At 49.6% G+C, this 17,573-nt stretch overlaps 1 protein-coding gene across 4 annotated transcripts; it reads right to left on the bottom strand.

Annotated features, from left to right (window-relative positions):
• Nucleotides 1–4,294: 4,294 nt before the first annotated feature.
• On the bottom strand, nt 4,295–17,545 carry Stoml1 (stomatin like 1). 4 transcript variants are annotated; one of them, XM_085844670.1, is made up of 7 exons: nt 17,018–17,545; nt 12,171–12,277; nt 10,411–10,560; nt 9,970–10,173; nt 6,713–6,908; nt 6,107–6,322; nt 4,295–5,202 (listed from the first exon to the last, which is right to left on the bottom strand). In XM_085844670.1, exons 3-7 carry the CDS (start codon nt 10,537–10,539, stop codon nt 5,009–5,011), a joined length of 939 nt encoding a protein of 312 aa, XP_085700796.1. In that variant the 5' UTR covers nt 10,540–10,560; nt 12,171–12,277; nt 17,018–17,545; the 3' UTR covers nt 4,295–5,008. The 4 variants fall into 4 exon arrangements, with proteins under 4 accessions (XP_085700796.1, XP_085700795.1, XP_085700794.1 ...); XM_085844669.1 differs by lacking the exon at nt 17,018–17,545 and adding an exon at nt 13,906–14,021; XM_085844668.1 differs by lacking the exon at nt 17,018–17,545 and adding an exon at nt 13,784–14,016.
• Between the last annotated feature and the right edge of the window lie 28 nt (nt 17,546–17,573).

Genomic DNA, 17,573 nt, shown 5'->3' with positions numbered 1-17,573 from the left:
GGAGGGTCTGGGTCCATAGGATGGGTCACTGTCTGTCCCACCTCCAAGTCTTTATCCAGCCTTTACAATAGAGTCAGGCCAGACAGGACCAGAAACCTCAGGGTCTTGAAACACTTGGTTCTGAGATAACCCTCGTCCCCTCATGCATAGTAGCCAGGAGACAGAGTAAACCAGCTCTGTTACAAGCCCTCAGGGAAACAAGCGCCCTGGGCCTACCTGCCTGGGTCTCTACATCTAGGAAGTGAGCTGGTAGGATCTATACTCCCTCCTCCCCCCACCCCCTTTCCTTGTTCAGCCCCTTTCTTTCTGTCCTCACCCTAGCCAGATACCAGGTGTCCCCCACCAGCCTTGAAAATACTGACAAAGAATTGCTGTTGTGGAGGGACTCCACTGGACTCTCAAAACAGGAACTGAGAGTAGCCACAAGAAGCAGTTGGCGCTGTCTCCCTGCAGTCTCCACCCATCTAAGAAATCTCCCCCCCGGATACCCCCACTTTCCTGTACGAAGTTTGGTCTAGAGGCTGGGATGCCCATGCAAATGACTCAGTGGCCAACTTAACCTTCTGCTGACAGGGTTAGAACCTGGGAGAGGGGCTGCCTGCAAATATTTTCCAGCCTGCGCTCAAGCCGCCAGCCCCCAACTCCCTATATTTCCTCCCCTCCTTCTCTGTTCCTCCAACTACAGATTTTTTTTTTTTTCTTTCTCTAGAAACTACCACCAATCCCAGGCTCTTTCTTCTGGGTACAGAAACCTCTTAAACTGCAGGATGGAGGGTTGAGGCTCAGTCTGGGATGCACATTGAGTTGTTAGTCAGTTGGGGCTATGAACCCAGTCTTACCATACAACACACACACACACACACACACACACACACACACGCACAAAAACATACATAGAAAGACTTACTTTAAAATGACACCAAAGTACCACATTATATTTACATATCAATTATCAAGGAAGACCCATTAGCATTTTTCTGGGTTATTTTGATAGGATAAACAGAAAGGTCAACCCAGTACACACCAGGATGTAGAAGGTGCACAATAATAGCTATGATTTCTATCTGCTCGGAATCCCCACACACAGCCCTCAGGTTTCAATTCCATCTACTCAAATTAGAGGCTGTCTCTTCCACTTGCACTCCAGCGGGGTGTCTCCTTGTCCTGTCTTTCCCTCTTTAGAGCTCTACCCACTGGCAGTCTCAGGGAAGATTTCTGACTGACCCTTTAGGTACTTTTGTGCTCCCTCCCATGTGGACTGCCCATTTTGCCCTGTCTTCCTAGCCCAGGGATGCTAGAGCCTGTGAGGTACGCCTCTGGCGTGCTGACCACACCCAGAGAGGTGCCCACTTAGGTTACAATAATGGTTGGTGTAGGCCTTACCTACATCTACACAGATACCCACTTTAGTTTCCATTTCCCAGAACAGGTAGACTAATCTGAAGTTCATAAAGAAAAGGGGGTTTCAGTTCTTCTTAAGCTATGAGCTCATCTGTCCTGCAGACACCTTCCCAGGGTATTGTGCCAGCTACCACGGGACTGAGCATGAACACAGAAATAGACCTGGGTTCCTTGGGTAAAGCAGCCCTGCAGGGCACTGGCAGCTGAATGCTTAGTGGTAGCTCATGGCCCAGTGGGAAAATGGGGTAACATAGAAAAGAGATGTTCACTGTTGCTCTCTCTATTCATGATAGCCAGAAATTGGAAACAACCCAGATGTCCCTCAACAGCAGAACAGATAAGAAAAAAATGTGGTGCATTTATACAATGGAGAATTATTCAGCTCTTTAAAAATATGACATTGTTGGGAATCGTAGCACGTATCTTTCATCCCAGAACTCAGGAGGCAAAGGTAGGAGGTTCTCTATGAGTTTGAGGTCAACCTGGTCTGATCAAATGAGTTTCAGAGACAACAGGGCTGTTAAACACAGAAACCCTGTCCTTGAAACCCATCCCTCAAATAAAATAAATAAATACAATTTTTTTAATTACATCATGAACTTTCCAGGCAAATGGAGGGAGCTAGAAAAAAAATTATCCTCAGTGAGGTAATCAAGACCCAGAAAGATAAATATGGTATGAATCTACTTATATCTGGATACTAGTCATTAAATACATGATAACCAAGTCACAATTCAGAGAGGTAAGGCATAGAGGAAGGGACCAGGGTGAACACACACATTCCCTGGGAGGGGAAAATAGATTTTATGGGTGGACTGGAGTAGGGGGTTGAGGGGAAGAGAATGAGAGGATCAGGTGGGAAGGGGCAAGAGAGATGGCACTGAAGAAGAAAGCAAGGGGAGAGACAGCTAGAATTGAAGGCACCTGAAGAGTGGTATGGAAGCATGCGCAGTAGGAACTTCCTATAATATATGAAGGCGACTCGAGTGAAGTCTCTAGATAACAAGGAAGATGGAACCCATACTTGCCACCTCTTGTCACCAAGCAAACCTTCTAGTGCCAGGACCAGGTTTCATCCAATTGAGTTGGCCAGAGGGGCTCCATGGTGTGGTGGTTTGAAGAGGAATGGCCCTCATAGATTCATGTGCTTGGCCATACGGAGTGGCAAGATTAGGGTGTGTGTGTGAGACGTTGTTGTAAGTATCATTGTGAAGGAAAACTCTGAGGTCTTATTTATGCAAACTATGCCTATGGTTGCCTCCTTCTGTTACCTGCAGATCCAGATGTAGAACTCTAAGCGCCTTCTCCAGCATCATCTCTGCCTACATGCTGCCCTGCTTCTCACCATGACTACAATAGGCTAAACCTCTGCACTGTAAGCCAGCCCCAATTAAATATTCTCCTTTATAAGAATTGTCACGATCATGGTGTCTCTTCACAGCAATGAAACCCAAACCAAGACACATGGAAATCCCCAAATAATCCAAGCTGTTGCCAAGACAATAGGTTGCTCTCCACAAACTGATAACCAGCCCCCCCATTGCTGAAGACAATATCCACATTACTCCTTGAACATGGAGAGGACAAGCTGGTGCCTACATAGAACCTTCACCCCCTGCCTCACAAGTTCTAATGTGTATTGTACTGGCTAGTTTTGAGTCAACTTGACACAGCTGGAGTTATCACAGAGAAAGGAGCTTCAGTTGAGGAAATGCCTCCATGAGATCCAACTGTAAAGCATTTTCTCAATTAGTGATCAAGGGTGAAAGGCCCCTTGTGGGTGGGACCATCTCTGGGCTGGTAGTCTTGGGTTCTATAAGAGAGCAGGCTGAGCAAGCCAATGGAGCAAGCCAGTAAAGGACATCCTTCCATGGCCTTTGCATCAGCTCCTGCTTTCTGACCTGTTTGAGTTCCAGTCCCGACTTCCTTTGTCGATGAACAGCAGTATGGAAGTGTAAGCTGAATAAACCCTTTCCTCCCCAACTTGCTTCTTGGTCATGATGTTTGTGCAGGAATAGAAACCCTGACTAAGGGGGCTGGCAAGATGGCTCAGTGGTTAAGAGCGCTGACTGCTCTTCTGAAGGTCCCGAGTTCAAATCCCAGCAACCACATGGTGGCTCACAACCATCCGTAACGAAATCTGATGCCCTCTTCTGGAGTGTCTGAAGACAGCTACACTGTACTTACATATAATAAATAAATAAATCTTTAAAAAAAAAAAAAGAAGCCCTGACTAAGACATGTATAATAACATGAAAGGGTGCCAACCAATCCACCAAACCATCGTGGGGCCCATACTGGCCCTGAAGGAAGTACCCAGGCTACAGCAATATGAGTCAGTACCTGGCATCAGAAAAGACAAAGGAACACACTATAGGCCTGGTACCAGTAAAAGGGTCCTGAAGAAAGCAGAATACAAGCCGAGGACTATGGGCTTGCCAGTTGGTTTGGATTTTCTGTACAAGCCTCTCTGGGATGGGAGATTCACTTCCTAGCCTTGAGTTGGGGTCTATAGGTGGAGCAGAAGCCAGCTGAGCCCAGCCTCAGGCCTCCAGCTGTATCTCTCTTCTCATCTGAGAAGCAATATATCCGAGAGCAGAAGCTGCTTGCTCACAGTGGTTCTGATTCCTCTCTTGCACACGTTAAGAGCCCCCTCACCTTACTCTTCAGTAAGTTAGTATTTGTAGTCATGCCCTACTTCCCTGGAAAATATGTTCCCCCACTATAAAAAGAAGCATAGAGCAGCCCACAGCTACCTCACCCTGACTTCTAGGGCTGTAAGACACCCCAGAGAAAGAGCTCTGCATGCTCTGAGGGTCTGTGCCAGCCTCTAACGTTGGCCCTTGGCTGGGCACGGTGCCTTGCAGACCCTCCATGGCCCACCATACCCCATAGCCAGCTGCACTTCTCCATTCCACACCGTGAACGCCACATTTATTTGTTGGAGGCTCCAAACCTCTATAAGCACGGAACAGCAGGGCTCTCCCACATGCTGCCCTGAGCCCAGCTCCTTAAACATGCAGGATGGAGCCAGAGGATAAGACCCGGTGTCTTCAGGAGCAGACCCATAAGAAAAGCAAATTGTTCTATAACATGCCCTCCCCACCCAGCCTGTTCTGGCTTGCCAAAAGGAAGGCAGGGCTGCCTGGATCCGCTACAGTAACCCTTTCTTGAGGGCCACCCTCCCTCACCTTCCCTCCCCTCTTATCTCCCTGAATGTCAGAACCATGATCCATGTGCTGTGATCCTTCACATGGCTGCCATTCAGACTGCTTCTGTGCTTCTTGTCTCTCTGGTCAGGTTATCAGTTGGGTATGGCAGGCCAGGCTCTCTGTCTTCACTCTGTGTTCCGACTCAGCACTAAGCATTTGTTGGGGATTGAGCGAGTAAAGGCCTGTCCAGAGAACTACCACAGGCTAAGGGGTGGTACACCTGACTCAGCTGTGACCAGCAGTAGATGTCTCCCAGCTTCCTGGGCTCCTTGTTGGGCCTGAAACATCTTCAGGCCTCAGTTTTCCATGGCCCAAACCAACGCCTCCTATTCCAAGAGGCTTCTCGGGCTTGGCACCAGGTTCAGGGCTAGGTGTCTGATGGACAACCAACACGGCTACTTTAAGGCCTTGAGTACAGCCTCCAGCTTCATGACCACGGCCAGGTCACCCTTCACCTTCAGCCGCCCACTCATGTAGGCCCCCAAGGGCCGAAGTTCCTTGCTCAACAAGGCCTGCAAGTCTGCTTCAGCCATCTCCACCACCACGTCAGGGATGCCATCAGGCTCTCCATGTCCCACTCGGCCTTGTCCTGTTGAGAGGCGGCGTCAGCATCAGTAGGGGATGCTATGTAGGGAGGGGAGGGGTGCACATCCCACTAACAGTAGCAAGTGCTGGAGAGTTCAAGTTCTAGAGCTGGGGATGTGGGCTAGACTTAACACACACACACACACACACACACACACACACGCACGCACGCACGCACGCACGCACGCACGCACACACGCACGCACGCGCAAGTGTGCCCCCGCACAGTAAAGGTGGGCCAGGTTATAGTGGCTTTAAGCCTAACTGACTGCCACTGCTTGTTGCTTCTGTTTGCAAATTTATGAATGACAAAGTTATTAGGCCTGCCTTACAGGTTCACACTGGCAAGTAGGTAGAGTGCTCAGGGCAGAGCCCAGCATGTGACAGGTCCTGCTATATATATGAGGGCTCCTGGCTATCAAACTGAGCTGTCTTGCTGATCCCAGGGAAAACAGAGTCCAGCTTGTCATTATGAGTTCATCGTTCCAAACAGTTGTCAGGAGCAGGGGACAGTCTTTAAAAGACCATAGTGGGACTGGAAAGATGGCTCCGTGGTTAATAAAAGACCATAGTGGGGCTGGAGAGATGGCTCAGTGGTTAAGAGCACCTGCTACTCTTCCGAAGATCCTGAGTTCAAATCCCAGCAACCACATGGTGGCTCACAACCATCCGTAATGAGATCTGATGTCCTCTTCTGGTGCATCTGAAGACAGCTACACTGTACTTAGATATAATAATAAATAAATCTTAAAAAAAAAAAAGACCATGGGGGAGGGCACAAGCAACCTGAGTGGGAAGGGAAGGGAAGGGAAGGGAAGGGAAGGGAAGGGAAGGGAAGGGAAGGGAAGGGAAGGGAAGGGAAGGGAAGGGAAGGGAAGGGAAGGGAAAGACAGAGAGGACAGCCACACCTGTAGTAAGGTCCAGGAAGTAGATACTCTGGGTGCCACTGGGCAAGATGACATTGAACTGGTAGCAGGCCCCAACCTGGTTGACCAGTGCCTCTGACAGGAAGGGTTGCAGGGCTGTGAGGAGCCCCTCAGCCACGGGCTGCTTCGGGCTGGGCTCAGTCCCGGCCCCAGCAAGAGAGGCAGGAGGTTCCACTTCATTTATCATTTCCAAGGTGTCTACACAGGAGGCCAACAGGGTTGGGAGTGGGGTGGGTGGGGGTGACAGAGAATAGGTCAGTGCTCTGCATGAGGTCGGGATCACTCCATCCCTTTGTGAAGTTTCTTCTTACAGCCCTTCATCCTCTGTGAAATTGCCTTCTCCTAAGAAGCTGCCTCTTGATTCCCAGCAAACAGCCCAAACCCATGTTGAACACACAGCCCTCCTTCCAGCTACCCTTCCAAGACTGTGGCTTCTTCTCACAGAGGCGACCTAGGGCCTCTACACACTTGCACTCTTGGGCTCTTCTCTAAGCTCTAAGCCCTCACTCTGGTCAGCTCTAGGCATGGGATAGACTGTATCAGCTAAGCCAAAGGGACTGGAAGAAAAGAGCAAGCCACACTCCTTACCTGGCCCTGGGGATGGAATACGTCCGACCGCTGAGTTCATACTTCCCCCTAGCAAGTGGAGGGCCAGCTGTTGGAGGGTGCTGTCCAGGCTGGGCACAGTCAGGCTGTCTTGCGGTGGCTGCAGCACAGCCTCTACTGCCAGCTCTACACGGTCGACCTCCAGTCCCCAAGCTCTGGTCACGTCATTGATCTCCAGCTGAGGGCAGTGAGGGAAGAGGGGAGAGCACCCCCCCTGAACATCTTCTCCGGACAATTCACTGCAGCCACACATGGACACGGAGGTCCCATATCCATGCTGGAGAAGCTTCCGGCTGAGGATTCAGCAAGAAGCGCTGACCATTTGGCCAGGTGAGTGCAGGGTCAGGGAGGGAGGTGGGAACTCTTTTTTTTTTTTTTGGTTTTTCGAGACAGGGTTTCTCTGTGTAGCCCTGGCTGTCCTGGAACTCACTTTGTAGACCAGGCTGGCCTCGAACTCAGAAATCCGCCTGCCTCTGCCTCCCGAGTGTGCCTCTGCCTCCCGAGTGGGGAACTCTTAATTAGAAGGAAATGGAACCTTCGCAGCAAATGCCAGACAGTAGGCTCTAGAACGTTCTACTTAGATTCTCAAGTATGGATTGGGGCACTGGGGAGAACTGAGGGTTCCGGGGAGCCTCTTCCTGCTCAGCTGGGTTTATTCTAACAAGGGACCCCAGTGGGGAGTCTATAGACATGGTGGTGACCAACCAAGCAGACTCCCTTTTTGGAGAGAGATCCTGCTGGCTGCTGTGTAGAGACTGTGTTGGAGAAGGCTGGGAGCAGAGGAATGGTCTCACACTGCAGGCAAGAAGTGAGGAGGGACTGGGCAGAGGGCAGAGGACAGAGGGGGTGTGGTGAGGCAGATGCAGCAAGGGAGGCCTGCCTTGAAAATTCTTGTAAAAGTCACGGGAGAAGGGAACAACAGGCTGTGCCATGGGTATGCATGGGACAGGGGTGGAGGAAGACAGGCTCCTGGCATGGGCTCCTAGATATTCACCTGGAGAGGACACACAGGGGTGGACAGGGAAGGGGAACAGTTATTTTAAAACTGTCGGGGTTTAGTAAAGACGATTTACTAAGTTTCCAAAGGATAGAGGGGAGCAGGGTATATAAGCACCAGACTAGAGCAGTATTGATGAGTGCCCTGGACTGAACTCTCCCGAGGCAGGGGATTGTCAAAAAATAGGAAGGCCAATGACAGAAACCTGGAGACTGGAGGGCAAACCTGGACAAAGCAGGGTTGGGAGGGAGGGAGGGGGCAGAGAGAGCCAAAGTAGAATGTTGTCACTAGACTGAAGTAAGGGAGAGGCTGAGAAACACCCACTGCTCAGACCAGATGGGGGACACTGTGGTGACAGCAGAGCTACCTCATATGTTGGAGGGAGATGGCCAGAACCTTCTGGAAGATAGAGGAGAAGGGGTGAGTGCTTGAGTGAGGAGGTAGAGAGATTCCTTGGGATCCCTGGGGGAGAGGTGGACCAGGCAGGGCAGCATGGCAAAGGCACAGGGAAGAGCCCCCAGGAGGGAAGCAGGAAGCGCAGTTAAATAGAGATGCAGAGGGTATGAAGGCTCTGCCTGGAGTCTCTTCTGACAGTGAAGAAGTAAGGCAGAGCACAGAACAAGGGCTGGGGAGCCCACAGAGGAGCAGTGGGGGGCCGAAAAGCTATAGGTTGGAATGCAACTGGGGAGGAAGAGGGAATTGCCTGCTAGGGATGCTCAAGCCCTGAGAATATAAAATAGAATACAGCTTCCGAGATTTCCTTTCTGCTCTATTGGACCAGGAGCCAACTCATCCTGGCAACGGACCCTGGTGACTCTCACAGCCTAGATGGACTTTCTCCTCACTGACCGTTTCACACCAAAGCAACACAACTTCATGTAAGATCCATTTTATCTTCCTTTTTTGGGGGGTGGTGTGGAGGGGGAATCTGAGGCAGGGTTTCTCTCTGTAGCCCTGGCTGTCCTGGAACTCACTCTGTAGACCAGGCTGGCCTCGAACTCAGAAATCCGCCTCCCTCTGCCTCCCAAGTGCTGGGATTAAAGGCGTGCACCACCACTGCCTGGCGCATCTTATCTTCCTAAAGATGAGTTAAAACGGGCTGTGCTTGTGTGAAGGAAATTTGGTAGCACCGTCTTACCTGAGCTTGTACTGGCTAACACTGGATTAAAGGTAGGAGCCAATGTTGGGTTCTGGCCCAGCACTGTCCTTTACCATTAATGGTTCTCAGAACAAAGTGGAATAATTTCTGAGCCTCGGTCCCCCTCCTCTACTAAAATGACAAATTTGGGCCCTCTCACAATGAAAATGGGAAGCTGAGCTGCCGCTGGGCAGGAACGGGGACTCCATAAGCCATAAATCACCAGCCTGGGACCAGAGGGCTCACTGATAGAATCTAGAATGCTCACAGCCTGGGGTTCCATCCCCAACTGCCATTGCCACAAAACAACAAAACAAAACAACCACTGTGCTATGAGGAGCACTGCTAGGGCTGAACCCTGCTCAGTGCGGGTGCTCGCTGCAGGTGGGGATAAATGCTAGGCTATGCAGCAAACAGAACACAAGCTGGATATGGGCGGGACATACCACCACATGTGTAGCACACAGGAAAGATGAGTTCCAGTGTACCTAATTTCTCATACACAGAGCAGGGACAGGAAAAAGACTCAAATGTTCCCATGTCTCTGTTATGTTCCAAACAAGGAGAAGAAGAAGAAAAAGAAGAAGAAGAAGGAGGAGGAGGAGGAGGAGGAGGAGGAGGAGGAGGAGGAGGAGGAGAAGAAGAAGAAGAAGAAGAAGAAGAAGAAGAAGAAGAAGAAGAAGAAGAAGAAGAAGAAGAAGAAGAAAAGCCAATAGAACCATATGTACAGGAATACCAAGCATTTGGCTGTACGCAGAGGGCTCTGTTCCTGCCACCCACCAGAACAGAAACTGTGGAGGGCTCAAGGCCCAGGGCCGTGATCGCAGCAGCAGTGAAGTGTAAAAAAAGAGCAGTCAGAGGCAGCCACCCAGGAGTTTCCACTAGAGCATTTCTTTTCAGGACACATGCTCAAAATGTGCATGACCCAGGCCATCCTCTGTTCCTCAACTTGGGGTCTCACCTAGATTCTTTTCAGGTGATTACAGTGTTGAGATGTAGTGAGCCAAGGCCCAGCTTATTCTGGCCCTCATTCAAAGAGACCTGGCAGAGAGAGCCAGGCCCTGCTGCCAGACCCTGGGCCCCAGCTTGTGAGAAGCCACCTACCAGGAGCTGGTCACCGATCTTGAGCTTCTCCATCTGGATCTCCTGCAGTGGCCTTCTGAGTAGGGCCTTGGTCATGGCGTTGTGGGCTGTCATGCGAGTAGCTGTGTTCAGGTCCTTCACAGCCATCACGGATAGCACTGGGTCCCAGATGCGGAACTGGACATCAGCTCCCACAGACAGCACAGCCCCATCCTTAGAGGCCAGCTGTTTCAGAAGACCATGATAGAGATAACATTAAGAGGGCTGGAGGCTACTGGGAGGTCGTACGCACCCAGACTATTCACCTTGCCCCCCCACCCCAGCCCGTCAGTCAGCTCCTCAAATGCAAAATGTTACCTCCAAGAAGGCAGAGTCAGGTATAGGTCAAAGCCCTGGTCTGCCCACAGTTCACCATGTGCAGGCCTCATTTCTTTTGTGCAGCGCAGCTGAGAAGCCTCTCACCTTGCAAGGAGGAACGTTGAAGGCTCGGGTCCTCAGATCCACCCTCTGGAAGGAGTCAATAAAGGGCAGGAGAAGAACCATGCCAGGCCCCTGGGGGTTACGGATCCGGCCCAGTCGAAACACAATCATCCTCTCATAGGTGGGCACAATCTGGTCAGGACGGCAAAGGGAAGGGTTTGGAAGTGGTCAGCCTTGGCTGGCTGATGTCATTAGCCAGGTCTGCCCTCTCCACTCAGCCAGTCAAATGCTCTTCAGTGGGTGTGTGCAGTGTAGGCCAGAAGTCAACCCAGGCCACTTCCTATTTTCTTTTTCCTCTGCCATGAGGTGAAGGACTTCCTGTGGTATACCCTTACCACTCTGATGCTCTGATGGAACACACTGGCTCAAGCCACCAAAGGCTGACACTCGTGAAGCCGAGAGCCAGATCAAGCTTACTCTCTAAATTCTCAGTGACAAGAACACTAACACACTTAGCTGTGCTTAGATGAGAGACACCAAGCTCAGAGACAGACTTGCCCGTCAGTGAAAGGGGCATGATCTGAAGACAGCTCAGTGATGGGCCAGCCATGTCTTAGTCCCCACAAGTACTGACTTGATCAGGGAAACTTCACCTCTGGGGCCTGAAGCTACATATGACTCATTCAACAGAGCTGTTTGCTCTTGGATTAGCTGAGGAAAAGGCTAGGCTGCTCTAACGAATGCCCTGAGGTTTCACTACTTTCAGATCCCTGGATCTCCTTGATAAGAGGGGCCAGGGCTCACACCCGTGGACACAGGACATTTGTTTCAGTGGCTCTGTAGCGGTAGGACCTGGCTTCACCTCAGTGCTCCCTTCTAGACTCACAAACACAGAGGCTTTCTAGGGACTTCACTGCCTAGGGCTATGCAAAGGGCAAAGCCTGCCTGGGCTTCACCTACCCTGGAGCAGTCAGATGTGTTGTTCAACTACATCTGTATCTCTCGCCCTTACCTATTAAGCAACCGTTATGCAAAGCAAGACCTGAGTTTCATTATTCCGTGCTTGCTGGGTATGCTGGGTGCTTTTCTTTTGATTGGACCTGAGCCAAAGGGAGGATGATTTTGCAAAGGAATATATATGTCCAGATTCCAGGACCAAGAAAACAATTTCTGCTCCTTATGCCGTTGGTTCAGGCTGGGCTTCAGTTTATCCATCTGAAGGATGGTTACTGCCCTAGTTTCTCATGTTGCTGGGAGAAACATCTTGATCAAAAGAAACTTGGGGAGAAAAGAGTTTATTTGGCATCTAGGTTACAGGCTATCACTGAGGGAAGAAACTAAAGCAGAAACTCAAGCAGGAAACTGGGGGCAGAAGTGAAGCAGAGACCACAAGAAGGAGACCACAAGAAGGACGATTAGTGCCACCCCCCAACCTCTCACCACCACCCCACCCCACCCCACCCCCACCCCGACCTGCACCACCTGTGCATTTGCTCAGCTAGCTCAGGCCCAACTCTCTAGGAACTGCACCACAGGGGGTGGGGGGTAGGCCCTCTTATACTAATCAAGCAATCAAAATGCCCCAAAAATGTGGCCACAGGACTGAGCAATCCCTTAGTTGAGGTTCCCTCTTCACAGGAATGTCAAGCTGACAACCAGGATGAGCCATTATAAAATGAACAACCCTTGCCTCACCTATTTCCTAGAGGTGTGATAGCAGTTAGAGGCCAAATACGAGGAATCCACCTAACAACACCTTCATTGTGCCTCCCCGCTCCCCAACAGCATCCAGCCAGCCCTACCTTCAGAGCAAACCAGCCAGAAATGGGGAAGGTGAGCAGCAGCAGCAAGAACCCCAGGACACTGACGAGGCCATGACAGAGACAGGAGGGCCAGCTCTCCGGTGCATCTGGGGGCAAAAGAGCAGAAGCAACCACAGAACACCAGCTGGGCCTGGCAGGACAATTTCAGGCACAGTGTCCTAGAGTACAGTGGGCCATGTGTATGTTTTGCCTGTGTTCTGCCCCCAAAGCTCCCCAGAGCGAGTTAGGGACCTCCATCATAACCCATACAACACCCTACACAAGACTTTTCTCTCCCAGGTGAGAGCCACAGAATCTGAGAACACGATCCATTCGATCTCATTGCTGGACATAGCACGGACCAACAAGCCCTTGCCTAATGTGTACCGCCCACCCAAACCTGGAATAGAGAGCACTCATGCTGGGTGGAGCGGACACTGGTGGTGTTAACACATTCTACTGGCCACACCACAAGTATGCTTTCAAGGGGTCATTACAGAGAAAAGGCTTCAGCTACTAAGGATAAAACTAATGCTCACAAGTGACAGTCACAGTGGGACTAAAGTGCTAGTTTAGTATTTATTCCCACTTTAATACCCTGAAAGAACTATATCTCTATCTATCTATCTATCTATCTCTATAGTGTACTTCAATTCAAGCCCTTTGGAGGGAAGAACTAAGAATACTGAATGGGTGTTGAGCAAACAGGCACAGAATCTGGGGGCGAGCTTGCTATCTGCTCTCTCCTCCCCAGCCCTAGACAGGAAGGTGACAAGAGACGTCTGTTCAATCCTTCAAGAAGCCCCTGCCTGCAGGGCAGTCTAAGTCATAAACTAATTCCTGACCTCTTCAGGAAAGGAGGAATCCAAAGGACGGGGCAGAAGAGCCGGGCGTGGTGGCACATGCCTTTAATCCCAGCACTTGGGAGGCAGAGGCAGGTGGATTTCTGAGTTCAAGGCCAGCCTGGTCTACAAAGTGAGTTCCAGGACAGCCAGGGCTATACAGAGAAACCTTGTCTCGAAAAACAAAAACAAACAAACAACAACAAAAAGAACGGGCAGAAAATGGAGGATTCATTCAGTATTGCCAAAGCTTTCAATGCACCGTCAATACACAAGAACAACAGAGGACCCGAATACTCCAAGGTCAGTCAGGCTTTGGAGAGAGGAAGCCAAAGCAAATAAGCCAGGCAGCTTGCAGGCCCAGCTTTCTGTTCTGTGCATCTTCACCAGGACACAAGAGACTCCTGCTCCCTGCGCTGCTACCCTAGGGCGACTCTTTTTCCATTTCTCTACAGATGCCTTGTGGGTTATATGGCTCCCTCTGCCTAGGGCTGTTTTCTTTCTAAGCATGATGGGCTATCCTGGAAATAGTAACGGAATGGGCTAAGATTCGGGGGAGGGGGGGTAAGATTCGGGAAGATGGGGCTGCGCGGCTTCCAAAGCTACAGCTGGTGCCGTAGGGAGAACAAATCGGTGGTAGCATCCCCACACCTTGTCTGGCACCCTCTTCATATCCTATCCCCTTCACTCTCCTTCCTCCTAGAAGCAGAGAGTACAGGTCTTGGGGTTACTGACTAGCCCCTCCGTCCGCGGTGCTGGGTAGCCACTCACCGGCCCCCGGCCCCACGCCGCCCGGCTCTGGGGACAAGCAGCCCTTCTGCGAACCCAGAAAGCCGAAGCTCGACTGCTGGAAACGATCAAAATCCCCTAAGGGCAGTGCCCGGTAGCCAGACCTTCCAAGCATGACTTCTAACCGGGACACGCCCCGATCCTCTGCTGGGAGACTGCCCTGCCCAGCCTGTGGCAGTTCCGCCCCTCCTCGTTCCCACTGCTTCCGGCTTCACTCCCGCCACTAACAACAGTGGCTGAGTAGGATCAGGAATCAGGCCGGGTCCATGCCCGCCGCCCCACAGCACCCCCTGCGCTGGGAGGACCGAACGGCGGGAGCACAGTTTGGGGATGTGGCCTTGGTTCTAAGGTTGAGGCTTCCTGACCACCTCCTACCTGGCCTTAGGAGAGGAGGCAAGGAAGTTTGGCTTTAAAGGAGCATTGCAGGAGCGTTTTCTCCAGAAGCAGAGAAATGTTTTTGGCCTCAAACCACTCCTCCAAACTCAACACACTTATGAGTTATGGGTGTGCTTATCCAGATGTAGGATTTCTTCTGGTGTGGTCAGCAAACTGGTATTTTTTGTTTGCTTGTTTCCCCACAGCCAAGAAAACAGAGCCTGCCGGACAGAGTCCTTTTCTTATTTGCTTAATGATGGCAGATCCAAGTCACTGTGGACAAGTTGAAGTCAGAAGGCCCCAACTTTGGTATAAAAGAAAAATTTCACATGCAGACACCCCAGGAATCCTGGCAGTGGATGGATGGTGGTGGTGGTGGCTGCTGCAGCAGCACAGCATTACATGAGACTCCTTGATCCAGGCACTTGAGGTAACTTTGTCTTTCCGTGGCTTCAGAAAGCCCAAATGAAGGTAGAAAATATACCCCAGTAGGATGCTGGGAGGCTGGCAGGAGGCCATTTTACAAAGCAAGAAAAGACGAATCTTTCCCAGTCTTGCCTCCCCGGATCCCTGCCATAGCTCATTTCTAAGTTCCCCTGCCTATGACTGCTAGGCTGGCTAATTTTATGTCAACTTGACACAAGCTAGAATAATCTGAAAAGAGGGATCTCCAGTTGAGAAAATGGTTGCGCTGTAGGCAAGCCTGAAGAACATTTTCCTAATTTATGATTGATGTTGCAGGGCCCATTCCATTGTGGGTGGGGCCAAGGGGCCAACCCTGGGCTTCTGGTCCTGGGTTCATTAAGAAAGCAGGCTGAGCAAACCATAAGCAGCATCCTCCATGGCCTTTGCAGCAGCTCCTGCATCCAGGTTCCTGCCCTGTTTGAGTCCTGGCTTCCCTCATTGATGGACCACCATATGGAAATGTAAGCAAAATAAAGCCTTTCCTACCCAACTTGCTCTTTACTCATGGTGTTTTGTCACAGCAATAAAAACCGTAAGATGAGTTGGTACTGGGAGTGGGGTTTTAATTAATTTCAAATGTAGTCAAGTTGACAACCCAGAATTGCCATACAAGTCCACCCCTTGCCAACTTGACACACAATCATATCTTCTTATCAATTTCCAAGTGAAAACATTAAGCAAATCATAATAATACCTAAACATGATATAACTATCTGACATACAGTTGCAAATACATTATATATTTAACCATGTTATAATTACACCTAACCAGATAAAACTATCCCTCATACAACTGCAAATGCATTGTAAATTTAGAGTAGATGCCGGGCGTGGTGGCGCACGCCTTTAATTCCAGCACTCAGGAAACAGAGGCAGGCGGATTTCTGAGTTTGAGGCCAGCCTGGTCTACAGAGTGACTTCCAGGACAGCCAGGGCTATACAGAGAAACCCTGTCTCGAAAAACCAAAAAAAAAAAAAAAAAAAAAAAAAAAAAAAAAAAAAGCCGGGCGTGGTGGCGCACGCCTTTAATCCCAGCACTCGGGAGGCAGAGGCAGGCGGATTTCTGAGTTCGAGGCCAGCCTGGTCTACAAAGTGAGTTCCAGGACAGCCAGGGCTACACAGAGAAACCCTGTCTCGAAAAACCAAAAAAAAAAAAAAAAAAAAAAAACCAAAAAAAAAAAAAAAAAAAAACAAAAACAAAAAAAGAAAAAACAAACAAGCAAACAAAAAATTTAGAGTAGATGACAATGTCCCTTGAGGGACATTCTTTTTTTTTTTAATTAATTAATTTATTTCATGTATGTGAGTACACTGTCAATGTCAGTGTACTTCATACAGTGTCTTCAGACACACCAGAAGAGGGCATCAGATCCCATTACAGATGGTTGTAGCCACCATGTGGTTGCTGGGAATTGAGCTCAGGACCTCTGGAAGAGCAGTCAGTGCTCTTAACCACTGAACCATCTCTCCAGCCCCCTAGAAACATTCTTTTAGTATCTCAGACTTCAATATGATAACCATTGACAGTCTATTAATAGGTGTTACATCACATAACAAAAAAATTAAGGAGAGAAAACACAAATATTTGTACACAATATAACTGATCTTAGCTTGATGGCCTAATTTTTAAAAATATTTAATCAATATATTTATATGAGTACACTGTAGCTGTTTTCAGACACACCAGAAGAGGGAATCAGATTCTATTACAGATGGTTGTGAGCCACTCTGGGAATTGAACTCAGGATCTCAGGAAGAACAGTCAGTGCTCTTAACCACTGAGCCATCTCTCCAGCTCTTGATGGAGTAATTTTAAAGGCCAAGGGATACTGGTCAGCTTAGATGTATGGCCTCCACAGTCTCCAGGATGTTGGGTCTCCCTTTAGAACCCATCTCACCCCAACTCTAAGTTTAAAAAAGCAGAGACCTGTTACCATCCCTTCTAATCAGTTTCACATAGGAACAGAGAATAGGCACACAGGGGCCAGAAAAGTGGGTGGGAACAGACTGAAGTTAGAAGCTAAAGGCACTGGCCAATGAGAGTGTCTGCAGGTGTGTGTTTTCCTCACCCACTAGTTTCTGGATTGCTTTTTTTTGGTCAAAAAGCTAACTTTGTATCTCTTGTTCTCTTCACCACTGCTGGCCAGCTCTCCCCTTGCCTCCCTGTTGTCTACCTCTGTAGGATGCACATTCATCAGACCTATTCAACACTGTTCTGTCACCACGGTCCTTCCACTGACTCAGAACAAACTCTGTGTCCCACAGTTACTTCTCATAGGCCACCTGCCTCAAGGTCATTCAAGAGACGCAGCTGACACGTTGTAAGAAACCCTTCACCAACTCTCAGATCATATGTAGAATTGGCCCATTTCTCACCTTATGATTCATCTCATCTTCTCTGGTATCACTTCGCAGGAGCCCCATCTGAAATCTGAAAATGGCCCTACTTCCCAAACTGGCTCTCCTGTTTCAGACCTCCACTTCTTTCCAAGTGTTTGTCTCTCTTTAAAATGTCTGAGCAACACTGAATCCCTGGTCATTTTCTATCTCATGCTCCATTCATTCTCAGCTGAGGGATGCCTTTCCAGGCAAACCCATCCCAGTACTGAGTCGAAGTCTCCACTAGGGTGCACTTGGTGCACTCTCTCAAAGAGGAGTTTATTTCTCTACCTGGCTTTTAACTAGAAAGACATATAGCTGTGGAATGAGTCGAATAGCTCACAGACCGGGAAATGCCTGTCAGTCAGCTCTGTTTCTCTCCTGGTGTGCATGCTGCGTACGTGGCAGGATCTTTCCTTGTTCTGTTAATGAGCCGTGCCCGCATGCCGGGCTTGTTTACTTGCTTGTTTGGTTAACCTTTCTGGCTCTACCAGAGTTACTTCCATAGCTCCCTAGTCTTTCTCTTAACTTTGGAAGGGAGACTACAGAACCA

Source organism: Mus caroli, unplaced genomic scaffold (genome assembly GCF_978045245.1).
Source record: "Mus caroli unplaced genomic scaffold, Mus_caroli_1 scaffold_11, whole genome shotgun sequence".
Classification (NCBI taxonomy): domain Eukaryota; kingdom Metazoa; phylum Chordata; class Mammalia; order Rodentia; family Muridae; genus Mus; species Mus caroli.
This window is presented reverse-complemented; position numbering and strand designations above follow the sequence as displayed.

Bases quoted from the DNA above. Each gene is read 5' to 3' on its own strand.
- Stoml1 (XM_085844668.1), bottom strand. From the start codon at position 13,916: ATGCTTGGAAGGTCTGGCTACCGGGCACTGCCCTTAGGGGATTTTGAT. The intron at 6,909-9,969 runs GTAGGTGGCTTC...CACTGCCCTCAG, and splicing joins AGATCGGTGACCAGCTCCTG to CTGGAGATCAATGACGTGAC. The intron at 5,203-6,106 runs GTGTGGCTGTCC...GCCTCTCAACAG, and splicing joins CTTCCTGGACCTTACTACAG to GACAAGGCCGAGTGGGACAT.